Source organism: Eptatretus burgeri, chromosome 13, assembly GCF_056783735.1.
Source record: "Eptatretus burgeri isolate ZD-2024b chromosome 13, Ebu_testis_v1, whole genome shotgun sequence".
NCBI lineage: Eukaryota > Metazoa > Chordata > Myxini > Myxiniformes > Myxinidae > Eptatretus > Eptatretus burgeri.
Window position 1 is genome coordinate 72,094,551 of NC_140973.1, and position 19,513 is coordinate 72,114,063.

Below are 19,513 nucleotides of genomic sequence, written 5' to 3' on the forward strand. Positions count from 1 at the left end.
AATCGAATCGGCTTGTTATTGTCGCCGACCCAATTCATCCACCAAGTCTGATCATAATATGACAACAACTGTTTGAGATATCGTGCTATGTATCGTTTTTTTTTTTTGTCCTATTACTCATTGGTGAAAAATCACTTTTAAAATTCTGGTATCCAGATCCAGATCTGGATGTTCACCAAAATCTAATCAGTGTGTCCTTGTCACACACCCGACCTGTCCACCAAGTCTCATCCGAATCTGTCCATAACTTTTTGAGTATTCTGCTCACAGACAAACAAGCAGACGGACAAACTGAGGTGAAAACGTGGCTTCTGTCCACCTTCCTGGCGGAAGTAACGAGAGGTTAAATCGATTGCAATACAGACAGACAGACAGACAGACAGACAGACATAGAGACAAGCCGGTAGGCGGCGATGGGTCACCGAACATAGAAACTATAAGATATAGAGCAAAATGGATGTCATATAGCGGATAGGGAATCACCTTAAGATTATGCATATCAAATCTCATCCAGTTCCATCCACTGATAACTACCCGGTATCCATTTGAATGAAAAGTACCGAAAATGCGGTTTTAAATCGGAAATCCCCAAAGTTCGAGGGGGTGCTGTGGGTGAACAAAGATCTAAATTGAAAATCCAGCTCCGTCGTTTGTGCACAATGTATTCCAGACGATTCGTGTGAATTTTCATGACCGTCCGACCATAACCCAAGGAGGAGTAGCATTTGGCGCGAAGGCACCTCCAGCTCTCGCATATTATCGATTTTTTTGCACGAATTGACCTTTGACCCCTGACCTAAGCGAATTCGGTCAATATGTCCTGAGGCAAAGTTGCAGTACTCATTGAGTACCATGAACCTGAAAAGTTTCATTCGTATTGATGCACTCACCTGGTCGCTAGGGGGCCTTCAATTTTCGCCAATTTTCGCACAGACCCTAATTATAAGGGGCGCTGCGGGTAAGTTTTCCATCTCTCACAAAAACCGGAATATATTTTATAGAGCATCACCTGCAGATCATTCGTGCCAAATTTCATAACCCGACGTGGGAAAATGGCTTTCGGAATTGATTTCGCGTGAACGGTACCGATTTTGAAGGTTTTTACATTGTTGCAAGGGAACCAAAGCGTCCCTCGCAACCATCACAATTTCCAAAGCACTAGGTCATAAGATGTACCTACCACCCGAGTTTGGTCAAAAATCCGCCCACGTTTACTACCAATTATGCTGATGACAAATGAACAAACAAACAAACAAACAAACAAACAGACAGAATTACTGACAATAAGGGTCACCAATTTCGGTGACCCAACACCTATTTCGGCGACCCAATAGAGATAGATAGAATTTTTGAACTATGGAGGGCAGTGTTGAAGCCAGTGTATTGAAAGGTTCAGATCATGATTCAGTAGAACTTAAGTGAAATGCTCTAATCACACATACTGTCATTTTAAACTGCCAAATGCCATTGGACAGAACATGTCGTACACTATTACACTGAATGGACAAATACTCTTCATCCAAACATTCATCTTATTTATTTGTCAGTCTTGTTGAATTGTTCATCTTGTCAAATTCAATGTAACAGGACCAGTAAGTTGTTTTTATTTTGTGTTACTTTCTCCACAATATCGAGGCTCATGAAAGAGAAAGGTGACAGAGGGTATAAACTGAGAGTAGGTCAGTGAGGAAACGCTTGAACACAATGAGAAAGGGAATGAATGAACAGGAAAAAGAGAAGAGAGGAGGGAATATAACACTGCAACCTGCAACTAAGAGGTTAGGGTTAGAAACGGTTCACGGGGTTTATAAAGATTGTGGGTAAGGATTGACGATGACATGAGAGGGGGTCATTACTGGCTTCACGTACTGCAGGGAAGAGTGGGATGGCGCAGCTTCTGGACGACAGTTCCACATACAGGAGAAGCGAGAAACTAAAAAAGTTGAGGTGTGCAGTCAACTTCGATTTTTTTGAAGTTTCACTGGGAGAGGGTTACTGGAAGAGCAAGTACATCCTGCATAGAGTTGCTGGGGAGGTTTGTAGGGCTGATAAAGCAAAGGGACCTAAGCTAGAGGAGATGATATAACACAGAGAAAGGCCACTGACCTAACTGGGATGTGAGAGCAGTAGACCTTGTGTCTCGGCTTCATCCTGGGAGATTCCATTGATGAGAGCTTTAGATTTCATAGAATCCCCGAGAGACAGACATGATGCTATAAATAGTGGAAAGCAGTACTCCATTGAAAAATGGACAAAGGACTTATATACTGTGAGTAGTTCTCATTTTTCAAGGAAAAACCGAGAACAACAGAGAATGCATGGTCTGTGGTTGGGTTTGGCAGTCAGCTTTGCTATGGGGGCAGACACGATAGCTCATGGCTGATGGTGAGGTGTAGACATTCAAGAGACTGAGCATCTCTCAGTGTATGTGAGTCTCAGTGTAAGAGACTCAGCATCTCTCAGTCTCAGTGCATTCAAATAGGTATGTGGGTTCGTTGGATGATCCTTCCCAAGCAACAGAGTGTGACTGAGATTTTCCAGGATTTTTTTTGTTTTGTAGAAGAGCAATAACACTGAAGGGATGAGGACGCAATATAACAAAAGGATCAATCGAGAGATGGGGGAAACACCAACAGCAGTGTTAAAGGACAAAATAGAGGGAGACTTGGATAAGTAATTATTTGCGTGTGGGAATGAAGGGTAGTGGAGGATGCATGGGGTGGACAAGATGGATACAGAAGTAAACACTGGAAATGTGGAAGGAAGTGGGCTTGGGGGTGGGGAGTGGAGGTTGATGAGGGTAGAAAATATCATGGTTTTGGATGGGGGGGTGGTGGTGAACAGCTGTATTGAACATCTGGAAGGATGAATGAGATTCAAAAGAACTTGGAAATTGGTTCCACAGGTGGGGACAAAAGACAATTTGAATGAGTGGAAGTAAGCAGTGATTCTGTATTCTGAGAGTTTCACTAGAAAGGACTGTGTGTGCCCTGCGTAAACCTGGTGTGGACAAAGCATGGAAAGACCATAGGGTGTGAAACCAGAAACGAGGCAGTAGAAGACAGATAGACCACCGACCTGCCTGGGATGGGAAGGTTAATAGGTCCTTAGCTTCATCGCAGAAGATTCCAATGTACTTGAAGGCCTTCATTTCCACGGCATCAATCTGAGCAAGGTGTGAGGTAGGGGCTCCAGTCCAGAGGGGAGAACAGTATTCCATCAAGCTGCTTTATAGGTGGATAAGTGTTCAGGTGTGCCAAAGAATAACTTTGTACAACAAAGTATACCCAGTCAGCAACTGGCTTTGGAGGCCAACTAAGATCATGGCTGATAGTGAGACCCAAGGATTTGAGTGACTGAACTTCCTCAAGAGGATTCTTATGAAAGTTGATGTGGTGGTTTGCCATACGGTTCTTTTGGAGAGTGAGAATGTGAGATTTGTCAGGTTTGAAAGACATATTCTTCGTGTTTGACCAGCTTGTGATTTTGTCAAGGTTTGAAAAGAGGGTTGTGAGAGTCAACATCTCTCTGCTATGCTTGTGAGAGTGTAAAGGACATGTTCCAATATCAGACGAGCGTCTAATCATTTTCAGAGCAGCAGAGTGACACAGCTGCCGTCTTCATATTCGTGTTACTGAGGGTACTGTACGACAGTGTGGCATAATCCACAAAAAGGAAGAGGATTTTCGAGAGCATCAGAGAGGTTTTTGTTCTGCAGATGAGGAACAACACCAGGCTGAGCAACCTGCCTTCAGGTAATCAGCCTCCATTAGGAGAGGAGAGGAGAGGATTCCATTGACGGCAATGCATTGACTGCTTCAGTGGAGGAAGTCAGAAATCCAGAAATAAAGACAGAGAGCTTCGAAAAGCAAAACAAGATGCCAGACTGTGTTGAATACCTGAGATATGTCCAGGAAAATGGTCCTGAACTCATGTTTGATATATTTAGGGCCTTCAACCTTTGCTGAAAGAGGAGCAACAGCATGTGAAATGTTGGCTGATTGGGATTGAATCCAAACACATGGCCAGGGTAAAGCTGTTTGAGAAGAGGAAAGACTTGACATAGGGTACCTATGAAAGAAGCACTAAGTAAGATAGTTACTTCTGAAAAGGTGATGCACCTAAAATACACCTAACTGGATATAAAAAAAAACCTGCAAAGAAATAACATTTCAAGGAACATTCTTTTACACAAGCTTTATGATTTACATTTCACTTTATGAAGACATTACTTCCATTAACATGACACGTTAGAGCTAACAACCTCATTTTTTTTTAAATCCAGATTCCACAGATCAGCTATGCATCTACGGCACCAGAACTGAGTGAGAACTCGCGCTATGACTTCTTCTCACGAGTTGTCCCACCGGATTCATACCAGGCACAGGCGATGGTGGACATGGTCCGAGTGCTCGGCTGGTCATACGTCAACACACTTGCCTCCGAGGGTAGCTATGGTGAGAGCGGTGTCGAAGCTTTCCGACAGCTATCGCAAGCTGCAGGTACGCACTGCCAACGGTATTCCACTGCAACACTACACAGTGTGTCGTTTTCGATTTTACCACATGTCGTCTGGCTTTCTCACAATATTTTACTGCTGTGATTAGATTGCTGTTGAAATGCTGAATTATACTTCATTTTGTGACAAATCATCATATTATCCTGCATTTTCGAATGAGGTTGCCACTGAAATCTATGTTTGAAGTAACAAGTCATCAGTCTTGAATATGATACACAGAGTTGAAGTGTTGAGCTTTCATCCGAAACCATGCAGTGCATGATGTTCGAACATACAAAAAGTACAATGAATAAGATGCGCTAATCCAAAAAGGCTAAAAAGTTTCATGATGACGATATATATATATATATATATATATATATATATATATATATATATATATATATATATATATATATATATATATATGTGTTGGCCTGTTTGTTTGTCTGTCGTGTTATGACTTGAGAACAGATTAACTGATTTCAATAAATCCAACTATGATGGATTCGGCGACCTTCTGGGAAGGTTTGTGATGAAGTTAATTTTTTTTTATGGGTACACTTGGGTACACTTGGCGAAACTGCAAACGCCAACTTTTGATGCTTGTTATCCCTGCACTTGGAATCCTTTTTCTTCTTGCCCTATTGATTACCCATTACAGCAAAGATTGGTATATCCGCCAACGAAGCGATGGGTCTTATATTCTCATCTAATATATAAAACAGAGCGGTGTCTGTATGTCCATAACAACGCCAAGACCCTTGGGCCAATCGACACCAAAATTTCAGGGTATACTGAGGCGATGCCAACTTCGGTTTTCTGCAAATTATCTAAAAATATATATTTATTCAAGAAAAATTTCAATTCCACCCCCCCCCGATTTCTCATATATGGTATTATTTGGGGTATTTCTCCATTGTGGTGGACCAGTGGGCTGAGAAGGTCAAATTTGGTAGGGAATAGTCTTTGAGCGCCCTTCGTACTTGGTAAATGGCACCTCTGGATCTGTTGGCGGTGAGGTCTTCATGGTAGAGGAGAGCCAAGAGTTCAATGAAGTGTTTTTGCCTCAACTATGTTGCACCAATGTTTTAAAAATGTATGGCACAGTCACTGCTGGGAATTGTAGGAATGGTCGTTGTGTATGTTTGAGGAGGGACAATGTTCCACATCCATTATTCATGTGCTGTGCACACGTGAAGGCAGGTGTGTTTGACTTCTGTAAAGATTAATATATTGATGTTCCATCCTTTACATTTGCTCCAAAAAGCCGTTTGTCTTTATATTGTAGAGCTAATTGACCTATGTACCCTTAGAAGCTGCAAAAGGCAATATGTACTTTGAGTTAAATATTTACAAGAATTGTACATTGTACACGAAGAGTATAAACTGACAAACGAAGGACAGCGTGATTGTTACTATTCAGGGGAAATATTTACATTTCATCCAGGAGGAAAGGGTACATAAAATATCTAAATTATATTTTCCAAAAGCAAGAGAAGGGGATAGGCAAACAGAATAGGAGAATGCCATGTTTGAAAGTGATGATGGATAACCTTTCCTCAAGTTATCTTGAGCCGCTCAACCCACCTCCCCACACCCTCACTCAAAGAAAACTGTGATTTCTCAATTCACACTTATTTATGGCATTTGTGAGATCGCTGCGTTCAATGACGTCATCGTGTTCCACACCAGTGTGGTGCATATACATGTTGAGGTATGTGCTCACTTGTTAGCTTGATAAAGAAAGGTTAAACCTTTTTTGGTATCCCACTAAAAATGTAAATAATTAAGCAATATCTTTGTATGAAAAGTGGCTATAATGAATATGTGATAGATGAGAGCACATGCAAGTAATCATAAAAATGCTGATGAAAGGAGGGAGAGGTAGGGTAGTGGGAAGAGGAGAGGTGGGGTGGTGGGAGGAGGTGGTGTGGTGAGGGGAGGGGAGGTGTGCTGGGGGTTATTCGATAGAGAAAAACATTTTTAATGAGTCTGGGATAGTTCTCTTGTTTTCTGTTAATATTATCAACAATATATCATTAAATACGCATTGCAACTCAGTTCCAGTTTGTGAAATACACCGAACCGCCCAATGCCTAATGCAGTGTAAGCTACTACACGACTAACCTCAGTATTTAATTATAGAATGTAATAACTATATTTAAAGTTCTTATGAACTTCTAATGGATACCTCAACAGGGTGGATATGCTGCAGGAACCCACTGTTTGTTAGGATCATTACAGCAGGTGCTGGTGTAACACAAGGGTTCATGGTCAACATTCATTGTTCCTCAGGGTCCTTGCAGCAGGTGCTGATGTAGCACAAGGGTTCATGGCCAACATTCACTGTTCGTTAGGATGTTCTCTTACTCATTAATGACCTTGTGTTGTTTGTACGGCCTTCAGGGGAAGGCGTTTGTACGGCCTTTGTTCCTTATGAACAAAGGAAGAGGGACACACGAAGCAACAATGCGTGGGACCCACACAAAACAATAACACTTGACGCCCAATGCCACGCCCATATACATGCATTGCTCAACAACATTTCCACAAATTATCTAATTCACACATTTTCATGTTGAACCTCAACCCATACATACAACACCAGGGGCATGTTCTGTTAGCAAGAAGCTTGCTTGATTCAAAGCACTCAAGCAAGCACTCCAACAAAATGGAGCGCTTGGCACCGCTTCGCAACATGGCAGTCTCCACGGAAATAATTCTGTTGTGGTACTCAAGTAAATGCTGTCTGGACCGTCGTTTTCAGTTTTACTCCATCCTCTTGTGACAACAACTTCCCCAAGCAAATTTATTGCAGTAACAGTGACTACAGAGAGTATTAGGAAGAAGAAAAGAATGAGAAAGAAAAATAAACAGGGAGCGAGAATCCCCCCCCCCCCTGCCAAGCTTAACGATGGACATTCAACTGTGCACTTTGGGGAGGGGGGTGGAGAAATGTTGCATGTTTGTAGATTTTAAAGAATGATGATGAAAAGTAAAAGTAACAAGAAGAGTATGAAATGCACATTTCAATATGGTCCTCTGTGAGAGCAAAATTGAAGAAATAGCCACCAATCATTTTGAATCCGACCATTTTGTCAACATAAGTGGACGCGTTCTGTTCGCAAGTGGCTTGCCTACCGCTCACCAATCATCTCCCTTGATTGCTTGCTCCACTCGCCAAGTGGCTTGCCTACCGCTCACCAATCATCTCCCTTGATTGCTTGCTCCACTCGCCAAGTGGCTTGCCTACCGCTCACCAATCATCTCCCTTGATTGCTTGCTCCACTCGCCAAGTGGCTTGCAAAGCAATTGATTCGGAATGGCTGGCTTGGCAAGCTATGGCAAGCGCGCTTGCTGACGGAACGCTCCCCAGGTCATCATATTATCAGGAATAACTACTTTTTCCCACCAACCTCTAACAGGGGTTTGTTGTCTCTATCTTTTGCTTTAAAATCAGAAACTATTGTTTTTTTGTTTTATCCTATTACCTTGATAATCTTATTTAAATATAATTAAACAAGGCGGCATGTTCTGTTGGTCACTTTTATACGTCCGACAGAATAAGTGTACCATGCAGTGAACCATTATTAAACCTCGAAAGTATTTTTTTATCGGCCACAGGTCCACAAGAGTTTCCCATTGCTGCTGTTGTTGTTTATGTTGTTGTTGTGCATTGATATCATACATATCAATCATGTTCATGTTCTTGTTGGGGGTCGATTTTTGAAATGTGCACCCATTGGTCGGACAGCTGCCGGACCACACCCACATCTGTCTTTGACTGCACCCACCATCGCACCCAAACAAAATGATATGGCCGCCATCTTGGTTTCCTGGTGGGCCTAACACATTTGGCCTGTAGGCCTCTGCTGATAATTATACACTGTCCGGATTTGTTGGGTCAAATTTCCATTGGTTTTGGTTGGGTCGAGTGTTACTCACGATGAGGGACCACGAAAAATTGAATCACATGTCAAATATAAAATTATTAGTGAGGTTTAATGGCGTTACACTAAGTTTACGTGCATCTCTAAAAAAAAAAGAAAGCGTTACATGATTTTTGGAAGGCCCACATATTGGGGTTAAGCAATCCGTGACCGTGTGAAGAATCAGCTCGGTCTGATATAACCGTTTTGATATCTAGGAACTGCGACAAGTCAACTCTTTTAAGGGTGCTTTAAATGTGCATTTCCCAATCGGCCTGTTACCAGATTTTTAAAGCCAATTCACTTGCACTTGATGGTAAAGTCCCGTACCTCGAATGACCACCTACAGGATTTTATGAACAAAGGTTTATTACCACAGAGAGAGCGGGAGTGCGAAAGACGGACACACACACACACACACACACACACACACACACACACACACACACACACACACACACACACACACACACACACACACACGACAAAAACACACAACAAAACTGAGGTGACAGATATAGAGTAAATCATCCCCTGTTCAGAATGACTTGTATGAATCTTATCCATCTCGTATTATTCATTCTCATATTATTCATATAACAGCTGGGAACATGGGACAGACACGGCACAAGGTTAATGAGACAGATTAGAGAATGTCATCTGAGCTTTGTGGGTTATGATTTTTTTATTTTTTATTCTCAGACTCAGCTTTCACCACATGGAAAAATGGGGACATGAGCAAGAATGAGGGATTTGAGTTGACAGAGGAGGCCAAAAAAATAAAAGAATACATTTTGTGCTGCTGGTTATGACCACAGTGCGGTCATTCTTATTATTGATGGAATTCTCTGGGTAGTAAGAATGATTACAGAGTTCCAACTGCTTGACATCCTCGTCCTCTCATCAAAGAGTTTGAATAAATCCAGATTCGCTCGGACAACCAACGAAGCCATATCTGCTCAAAATTAAATGGCCTTTTGGAATCATCTACTTGTTCGCACACAGCTCTGAGCCATTACACCTTCATAAGCCTGGTGTTGGCTCAGTGGTTATGGTGGCTGCTTGGGATCCTAGGGTCCTGAGTTCAAGCCCCGTCAGCCGCTGAACTAATACACCAGGGGGTTGATTCAGCCTGTCATCCTTCCGAGGTCAGCGAAATGAGTACTCGAACTTCCAGCATGTGCACTGGTAGAGGGGCACTGCATCAGCGACACAGTCGTAGTTCAAGAAATGATAGCTACCCCGGCAGCTAAGCTGCCATACGACCACCACCACACCTTCATATTTGTACATCATCATGAAATGTTCCCTGCTCGTGGATTTCTGTTCAGTGGCTCCGTCTCACTAATTTAGTGTGCAGCTGAATGTAACAGCATATATCCTGATAAAGAGAGAAAATTGGAATTTTTCCTTCTGGATGATGTGTTTTCCAGGTGTGGTCCAGGAGGGGGAAGTCGGGTAGGAATTGGATGGGGATGAGGGGAGTAGAGGAGCACACGTACGTAAGATTATTGAGCCAGTAAAATCCCAGTGACGGAATAACCGCAGTGTGCCATATTTTTAGCGAGCCTAAACAAGAAGGGTTTCCGAATAACGATATGCTATCTCGGCCATTACCAGCACAATGCCCTTTGGTTCTCTCGTTGTTATCACGAATCCAGTGCAAGAAATATTCAGGTCAGGTCTATGATTAGCTCTGTGCATGAATGTAGAGCAATTTCAATTTTTTTTTTTTAATCTCTACTTCTCATTACCATAAATATTCAAAATAATTTACAGTGTGTGAGCAGCATCCATGATATCAATGCACTGCATTGTTACAGTGATTATAACTTGGCCTACTGTCCAAGGATTATACTATTTGACAAAAATATATTTAAGGTCACAAGTAGAGCCACTACTTCATGTATAATTTTGTTCAAGTAGTCAAGTTTTGTACCGACTGCATTTTCATGGAAAACAGCCATAGGCTCTTCCTGATTATGACCAGTATTGCACCTTTTAAATGGCTGTGAAAAGCTGAAAGACGTCGCAGTTGATAAAGTTCATCTGATGACATGAGCTTACGATTGTTCAGTCCTTGGACATAAAGTTTAGAGGCTGAAAAACATGCATTTGGGGACGGTCTTTTTTATTATACAGTCTGTCTAGGAGAGGCCCTGGCTAATTATGAGGCCCAGAAGTTTGAGGGATTGGACTTCCTCCGGTGGTTAAGCAAGGAAGGCGATAGGTTGGTTCACTCGAGAATCCTTCTGCAGAGACAAGATAAATGGGAGTCTTGCCTGAAATGTACATGTTCCATTTGTCAGACCATGAGCATTTGATGCAAAACAGACTGCCAAGAGGAATGTAGATATGATATGTACAGTGTGTCTAAAGGTATGCCCTTTTTGGACTTAGCAAATATCACATTGGACGGGGACATGTATTGCAAAACAATTTTCGCTCTTGTTTTATGTAGAACTAGCGTGGTATTCATGGGAGGGAGCCCGAATGCAAACAGACAATGTGGAACCGGCGAATGCCAAACCATGAACCAATAAATTCCACATTCCTATGACACCCACATCAGGCATGGACAGCCGGTTCGTGAAGCACTTGAGCTAAAAACTCACTCAGGCTGACTGCCGCAGAAGTAAGGTGGGTAATATTTCAATGGTGTTGATGGCGAAACTGCAAATGCTAAATCTGCGAATGTCATCGGTGGAAACCCTCACATAATTTCCTGATTCTCCTTTAAACTCGATCTCTTTATATTTTCATTTCAACAGCAGCATCATTCCAATCACAAATTAATACTGTACCATTAATATAACAAAACAAGATGTTACAAACGCTATTCTGATGTTACAACCGGGTACGGAGCAGCTTCGTACGGATCGAAACACAAGATTATAATTCTATTGAGGTATTTACGAAACCTCCAACCCACCTGAGGACACTGGCTGGGACCCCAAAATGTTCCACAGAAGGTTTGGCAGGGCTAGCCCCAAAAATGAGGGAGTAGTTTGGGGACAGACAGACAGACAGACGGACAGACACTCCTGCTTTTTAATATAGATGATAAATGAAGAAATATAAAAGTATAATTTGCAGAACAGTCAGCATTTCATAGGAAGGTTCAACATGGCACCGGGGAGATGTTTATCACGAGATGTTTAACACACAACATTGTTTATCACGAGATGTTTAACACACAACTGTTGCAATCATCCCCAGTGTTTTCTATCAATCTGGTTCTTTTACCTATCCCTAAACCCTATCTATTCCCTCTTAAATGTACAAGTTAACTCAAAAACTCCAGAACCAAACACGCGGGCCCTCAGCTGCAGGCCATCACCGAGCACACTGACTCATCCTTCGTGGAAACGGAAATGAGTGCATAATACATCATGCTTAAAACCAAGGAGTTTTTACAATAGCCAACATCCCCTATCTTACCTTGTCTTTTACCTGCTCCCTGTAACCCCTGACCAATAATCTCACACTATCCCTGTGAGGGAAGACGTTGGTTTGCTTGAGTGTTTTACGCCATTATAGTACCACATACTCTGAGTCCTCTTCCTCTTCCTCCCATCCATTTTACCATCCCAACCTCTTTTCCCTTTACTCCATTCTTTTCTACAACTTTCCAGTAATACCTTTTTATCCCCCGCCGCGTGGCGGAAGGGGGATATTGTTGTCACCCGGGTCGTCCGTCCGGCTGTCCGTCCGTCCGGTTGTCCGTCCGTCTGGCTGGGCGTCAACATTTATAGCTGTGAGTGCGATAACTCATAAATTGTTCGCCATATCGATTTGATATTTGGGTCACACATGTACCACCTGAAAAGGAAGAACCCTATTGATTTTCGGCGTGGCCGGATCCAAGATTGCTGACTGGGGCGGTCCGTCCGTCCGGCTGGCTGGGCGTCAACATTTATAGCTGTGAGTGCGATAACTCATAAACTGTTCACCATATCGATTTGAAATTTGGGTCAAACAAGTACCACCTGAAAAGGAAGAACCCTATTGATTTTGGGCGTGGCCAGATCCAAGATGGCCGACTGGTGCAGTCATCTTGAAAAAAATGTTTTTCTTAAGAAATGGAAAAGTGCTTATCTGATTTCAATTATTTTTCAATGGTGGGGGATTCCCCATCTCTGATGGTATATTTTTTACCCTGCATTCACGAAGCGAAAAGTATGGTTAAGCGATCGGTAGCATACGTACGTATAGTTGCACGTCGTACATCGTGTCTACATTTTGTTAAGAGCGTACATCAAAAAACGTTCAGCGGAGGAAATGGAAACTTTACCACGTGTTATATGATTGTGATATTCTGGTCACTTTTTTGAGGTCAACAAAGGCCTTAGGTCAACAACATCAACCAATTTTCTAAAATACCCAATTTTCATCCAATTGATGAGATTTGCATATCAGGTCACTGAATTCAACCACCAACTATTTTTGAGGTCACCAGAGACAGAACTTCTAAAATTGTCAATTTTCATCTGATTGACTTGAAATTTGAAGAGGATTTGCACATTTGGTCATTGAATTCAACTTCCAATTATTTTTGAGGTCAACAGATACCAAAACGTCATCGGGCAAAATTTCTGAAATTGTCAATTTTCATCCAATTGACTTAAAATGTGAACAGGATGTCCATATCACCTCACTAAATCCAACCAGCAATTATTTTTGAGGTCAACTTAGGCCAAAAGGTCAACATCGGCCAAATTTCTGAAATCCTCAATTTTCATCCGATTGACTTGAAATTTGAACAGGATTTTCCTAAAAATGACCATCATGTGTCACGTTGTCTGGCAGCCATATTGGACTGCAGGGAAAATCTTTGAAAATCTTCGCAGGAGAAACCGCTTAATCTATCAATGCAAAATTTAACGAATTGATCAACTACCTCTGGGAGATATGGTTTGATAAAGATGACGTCATCAGTTACGTGGTTTGACAGCCATATTGTTTCAAATGAAAAAAACCTTAAAAAACAAAAAAGTTAGCTCGCACCAAGTCCTTCTCAAGACTGCACGGTGTATGTATTTTATGAATACCAGCCAGTTTCATCTGTTCTCCCTGCTTCTTTCTTTTCTTTCATCCTGGTACTCTGCTTGAAGTGGTTTGGCCCGTAGCCAGGGCTCAGTATTAAGGGGGCATATGAACTGGATGGGGGGGGGGGGCACAATTATTATATTTAATATTTTTGATAACCCGGTATACTATTGTATTCATGCAGCATTGACACATCTATACTAAGGTTGCCGTCGCATACTAACCAAATTGATCTCAGCTAGATTTAATATGTTCCGATGTTTTTGGCCTAAAATTATTCGAATGCAGGAGAGCCGCAACAAACTGGCACATTCACAATGCAAATATTCAATGATTAGACAATTGGCACCAATTCAGGTGCACTTATACAAGGTGTTGTGAAGAATTGGCATTATAAAATTAATATACCAGAGATACAATGACTAAACGGGGGAGGTTGGCACCAGAATCAGTGCACTTTGAAATAAGATGCAGTAGGATGACCTGCGATCATCACGTTAAACTATCAACAGCAAATACGACCAGCCTGAAGATACCACAAGGTCCGCATTTAAAGCAGTCAATGACACAGAGGTAAGGTTATGCACAAAGCACTAGATATGGGATATGCAAAGCACCAAACACAACATTTAACTTAAACATCAGAAGTACAAAGCAGCCGACCACGGCGGGTGCTGACCACAACCACACTGCAACCACAACCACACACTCTGTTTCACTGATGGTTGACTTTGTTAATGTCATGATGTGCTGGAGCAAGTGGGGATCCAAAAACGTGCCATTTTCAGGATTCAAGGCAGCGGGTGAACGGGCGAGTTGTGTGTTGCGCTCACTGAAGCGCTGAGCGATCTCGCCAAGCACAGTGTCAATTGCGCTGTAAAAAACCCTCTGCAGTTCCGTCTTGTCATTGTCATTGTTTTGTCCTGTGGTCTCCAAAACTACAAACTGTTCCAAGTTCTTATTCGTTGTGCGTCTCCGTTTTGGTGGTGCAGGTGTAGAAGTGTGAGCATTGTTGGCCTTGTTCCACAGATCAGTGAACTCATCCTCAGAGCAGAGTTTCTTCACGCACTCTGTAGCACTCGCCACCAGTTCCAACCCCGTTAGCAAGTCCATGTCCTCTGCCTGCAAGAGTCTGTTAGGGCCATCTTACAACATCAGCAGTTTTTGTACAAAGATAGCAATGAACATGAAGGCAGGCCCAGAGATTTCCCGCAAAATCCCAATAGCCTCCATCCTCATCTCTGCACCGTAGGCGCGCACTGCATCAATCTCCCACAGTAAGGATGTGATATCCTTAAAAGATCCTATGATCACAGACACGGTGGCTAAATGTCCCGTCCACCTTTGATCAAGAAGTCGTTTTAACCGCTCACCTTTATACTGTGCAGCAACAGTGGGCTTTCTGAAGAATTTGTACAGGCAACAACAAACCTCGAGGAAATCAGTGACAGCTTTCTCTGCTGCCAGTGCGTGGATAACTACCAGATGGAGTTGGTGATTTAAGCAGTGCACATAGGGGATTTCTCTTTCCAATATCTCTTGCAACAACTTTTGCACCCCACCGTGCTTCCCAGGCATTACCGAAGCCCTGTCGTACACCTGACTTAATATTTTTGATGTGTCAAGTCCTGTTTTTGTCAGCTCTGCAATTATTAGGTCTGTCAATGTTTTTGCATTTCCAGCGTCGGCTGTAGCTATTGTGAGTAGACGCTCTGTTGCTTCATTTGATGCCGATACAAAGCGAATGATGATTGATATGTTCTCACATTCAGTGGGGTCCCTCGTCCCATCCACCTTGATGGTAAACCACGATGTGCCCACTTCTTCCACGATGGCATCCGTCACAACATTACTCAATGTGCAGATCAGTTCATTCTGCATTTCCGGACTAGTATAGCTTGCGTTTCATGGGATATGCTTCATTATTTCGGCTAGCTCGGTGTCTTTTTTGAGTGTGTAGTTTAAAAGCGAGAGGAAGAGCCCACTGTTCCCGTCTGACATATCTTCAAAATTATTAAGGCTCCCTCAAAAAGGTATCTGATTTTTGGCGAGAAATCCCACAACATCTATAAGAGCCGATACATAGTATCGGTTTCTATTTAGCTGGTCAGCATTGAGGAGTGTGGAAATCTCCTTACCACAATAGATGCGCCTCTCATTCTCCTTCCACCTCAAAACACAAGTTAAATGTTCCTTTGAAGTTGCGTGTTTGTGAAACCCCCTGCCTTTCTCAACTGCATGTTTCCAATTCCGGTAGCCTCGCACTGTGAAAGTAGAGTCCACTGGGCCACGTGCGGTGTTAAACTTCCTACATGGATAGCAGAATGCTGCATCTGTCTGCACACTGTATTCCAGCCATTCATTAGTCTGGTACCACGAGGACACAAACGAGCGACTCTTGTTCTGCAACAGATGGCCAGGGTTCCGCTGGAGAACAACTTGATTCGGTCTCTCACTTCCAAGATCATCGGGAAGCGGCTTGACAGTCACACCCGACCCCGACCCCGAGGCTGCAGCCAAGCATGGCAACTCGGCTGCCTGCGCTGGGGCTACAGCCGCAGGGCTGACGTTGCTGGCTTGGCTAGGTTGGCCAGCTTCTGTCGGTATTTCATCGACATGATCGTCTTTTCCTCCTCCTCCTCCTCCTCCTCCTCCTCCTGCTCCTCCTCCCCCTCCTCCCACACATGTCTTTCATCATCTTCATTTTCGTCGCTTGCATTTTTTCCTTTTCTGAGCCATTTTCGTATATCCATCATCCACGTCTTTTTCTCCTGCTGCAAGCTCGTGCTCTGTGATTCGTCCCTCGTGACTCGCGTCACTAATCTCGCGACTTGCGAGATTTGACGGTTGATGGTTTTATTTATTAAATGATCCATGCATCAAAAACGGGTTTTATCTGCATAATTTCAAATGCAAGCATGATTGCAAACACACATTTTTAATTTTTATTATAAAATTACTTTTGTAAGATGGAGGGTTGACGGGTTGTGAAGGTCACCAGGTGCACGTGCACTTCATCTTTAATAATGTAAATTTGTCTTTTCCTTAATCATATTATCATATTATCACTATATTACATTTATACCTAATTTACAACCAATCAGGTAACCTGCTCAATAGGGTCTCCATATGGAATACGCTGATTGGCTATTCCTTAAAACTAAATGATCCACGATATATATATAACCACGTACAACTTCGACATTCGACACGAGGTCTTGTCTGCTGGCGTTGGTGCTTGTGTTATTATCTTTTATCTTGTGGGTTTGGACTGTATCGTCTTGCCAATTGCTTTTGGAGATGAGCTGGCAAGCGCACACTTATCTCTTGACTGTTATTCAAAGAAGGATATTATTAAAGAACAGTTTATCCAAGAAGGCCTTATTATTCACCATGTTGAACATCTGGAATAAGGGTTTTAGTTCACACAGGTGAACTCTTAAACAGCAGTTCACAGTGGGCGCTCATCCTTAAACACTAAGTTGTTCACAGGTTTCAACAGGGCATAAATGGGTGGCGTACACGTGGGGGGGGGGCACCAGATGCGCCATGGGGGGGCATTGCACCCAAATGCCCCCCCCCCGAGCGACGGGCCTGACACAGGAGGAATTGCATTGGATGGTTTGCCTTTGTCTTACCAGTAGTTGTCAAGGCCTGAATGTATAACTTGTTCAGTGTGCCTACGATAACTCGCCAACTCTTTGCGAAGGCCACCATAGGATCTTTAAAGTCCACCATCTCGTACCAGCAGATGTGCCACACGGTGTAATGTCCACTCAAGAGACGGCACCCATATTGATGCCTCACTCTGTTAGTTCAGGCAAAATAAGATTTGATCGGGAACAAATTGCAACAGAATTTTTTTAGCAGAATGCATTCCTATGAGGTCCCCACAACACCATACTAAAAGTCTTAAGAAATCCCTGTTGCGGAAATACGCCTAATTTGCATAAATCCAATATGGCTGCCAAATATCAATATTTTGCCATATATTTATTCTCAGACAACAGGTTTGAGCGGTTTATATTTCTAGAATATTGGAGGGGATCAAAGGCTAAATTTGGGATGGTTTAATATTTTGATTGCATGGGTTTAAATAAAATGATGGATGAATTTAATAAAATCCAATATGGCCACCAAATATCGATATTTTGTGATCAAATTTATGACAGTCACTTCTTTGGCTAGTGTTTCATTGCAGGCATATTAATACCCTACTGAAGATGCCCATCAAGGTCATCATTATAGTCATCAGTGAAATCTGGGAGCTGTGAGTTGGCACAACTTGTCCCACGGCATTCTCCACAAACAGCACTGCAATGCAGACTATACTTTCTGCATGTGCACCTCTTTGTATTACAGTCTGTTTTACAGTTACAGCAGATGACATCCAGTAGTTTTGATGGGGCTGCAATCTGGTCAGTTTGTATTGGCAAACATTGTCCATCCACCATGTGCCATCCCCACTCTTCCGGCTTCATATTGATGCTTCTTCCTTTCCACTCCATCATCTGATAATATGCACTGAGGCTGTGATACTTTGCAGCTGCTGAGGTTGGGTGTAGAGTTTGAGGTTCTGCTTGAGATGTGCTCTTGGAAACCTTCTCCAAAATCGCCTGTATCGTAAAGTGTCCAGTCCTTGTTCTTTGGCACCACCATATAATAACACAAGTGCTTTTTCTCTTGCTGCAATAATGTCCTGTTTTGCCACATGTCCTTCTTGGCTGAACACCTTAACTGGCTGATGGAACAGGGCAACACTCTTGATCTTCCTTACTGCTAAATCCTTTCCCAATCCAAACAGGCGAGAAGTTGTATCACAGCCAACGATTGCATGGATAAATATCACATGGTCACAAACATCAGGACCAAGAAATTCCTGAGACTGCTTTATGCACCATATCCTGGTCTTTTTTGTTGATTGCCTGGGCTCTGGGGCCAGGAACAAGTCATGTGCATCCAGTTCAGCATGATGCAGTAGGAGGATGAGCAAGTCCGTGTCATCCCTTATCAGGACAGTGTCTTTGATTCCAGCAGATGCAACAGCTGTTTGGACAATGAGCACATCAGCATCATGCTTTGTATGATCTATATTACACCCAGCCCGCTCTAGTTTGTCACTAAGATAAACAATAAATCGCTGTTTGTTTGTCACATTTTTCAAGAATTCCTCCTTCTTGGGCTGTATAACCATTCCACCAGTGAAGTTTACTGTCATGCCTGAACAAGCCCCTGCCCTTCTCATGTGCGTGGCATCTTTTGCTGTTGGACCGTCTTGGTATCCATCAAAGATAATAGTAGCAGCCCCATATTTATGTGTAACATATGTGATATAAAGCTGACTGACACTCTCATATGTGGAACCTCTTGGCCATGGAAGACGATCAAGTAGCGCACCACCATCGAGAATATACTGGACATTTCCAATTGCTTCTCGTTGCTCCCCTTGTATGATCTTCCAGAGAACATTGGCAAGGACAGCCTTATTGGCCTGCAGGGGAAGGAAGGAAGATTCAAACAAAGCTGGGGGGTAACTCCACAGTTCATATTTGAAGAGTGACTGTAGATCTTCACAGCGCTCCCCAATGGTTACCAGTCTCTGGAAGATCAACTGTGGATCTACCTTCACAGATTCTCCTTTGATCTTGACAGTTGAACTTGGATTAAGTGTCACTGCTCGATGACATTTCCGGAAGGTAAACTCTTCTTCAGATTTCCCAACCATGGATGCTATAATCTTTTCTCCAACTGTTCTTGATCTTTCAACGTCGACTCCTTCCTGGGCTGTCATACCATTGGCAATGTTAAACAGGGACGGATCCCGTGTGAATGGATCTCTCTCCCTGAGATAGCTGATAAGATCAAGGGTGTCATTGACATCTCGAGCTTGTCTAGCTTTTGACAGGCCTTTGTGCTAGTCACTGGTTTCAAATGAGATGCCTCTGAGCTTCTGCATGGCCTCGTTGATATTTACACATGCTGGCATGGAAAGGACCCACACCAAATGCTGAGTTTCTGTCATTCCTTTTCCTCT

The 19,513-nt window shown here is 42.8% G+C and overlaps 1 protein-coding gene across 1 annotated transcript in view; it reads left to right on the top strand.

Moving 5' to 3' along the window:
• The window catches only part of LOC147014748 (metabotropic glutamate receptor 6-like), an 817,753-nt gene that overhangs the window by 378,867 nt on the left and 419,373 nt on the right, over nucleotides 1-19,513 (top strand). The window contains exon 9 of the mRNA XM_085852974.1: nucleotides 4,286-4,502. Within this exon, the coding sequence (XP_085709100.1) occupies nucleotides 4,286-4,502 (217 nt within the window). The remainder of the gene's footprint in view (nucleotides 1-4,285; nucleotides 4,503-19,513) is intronic.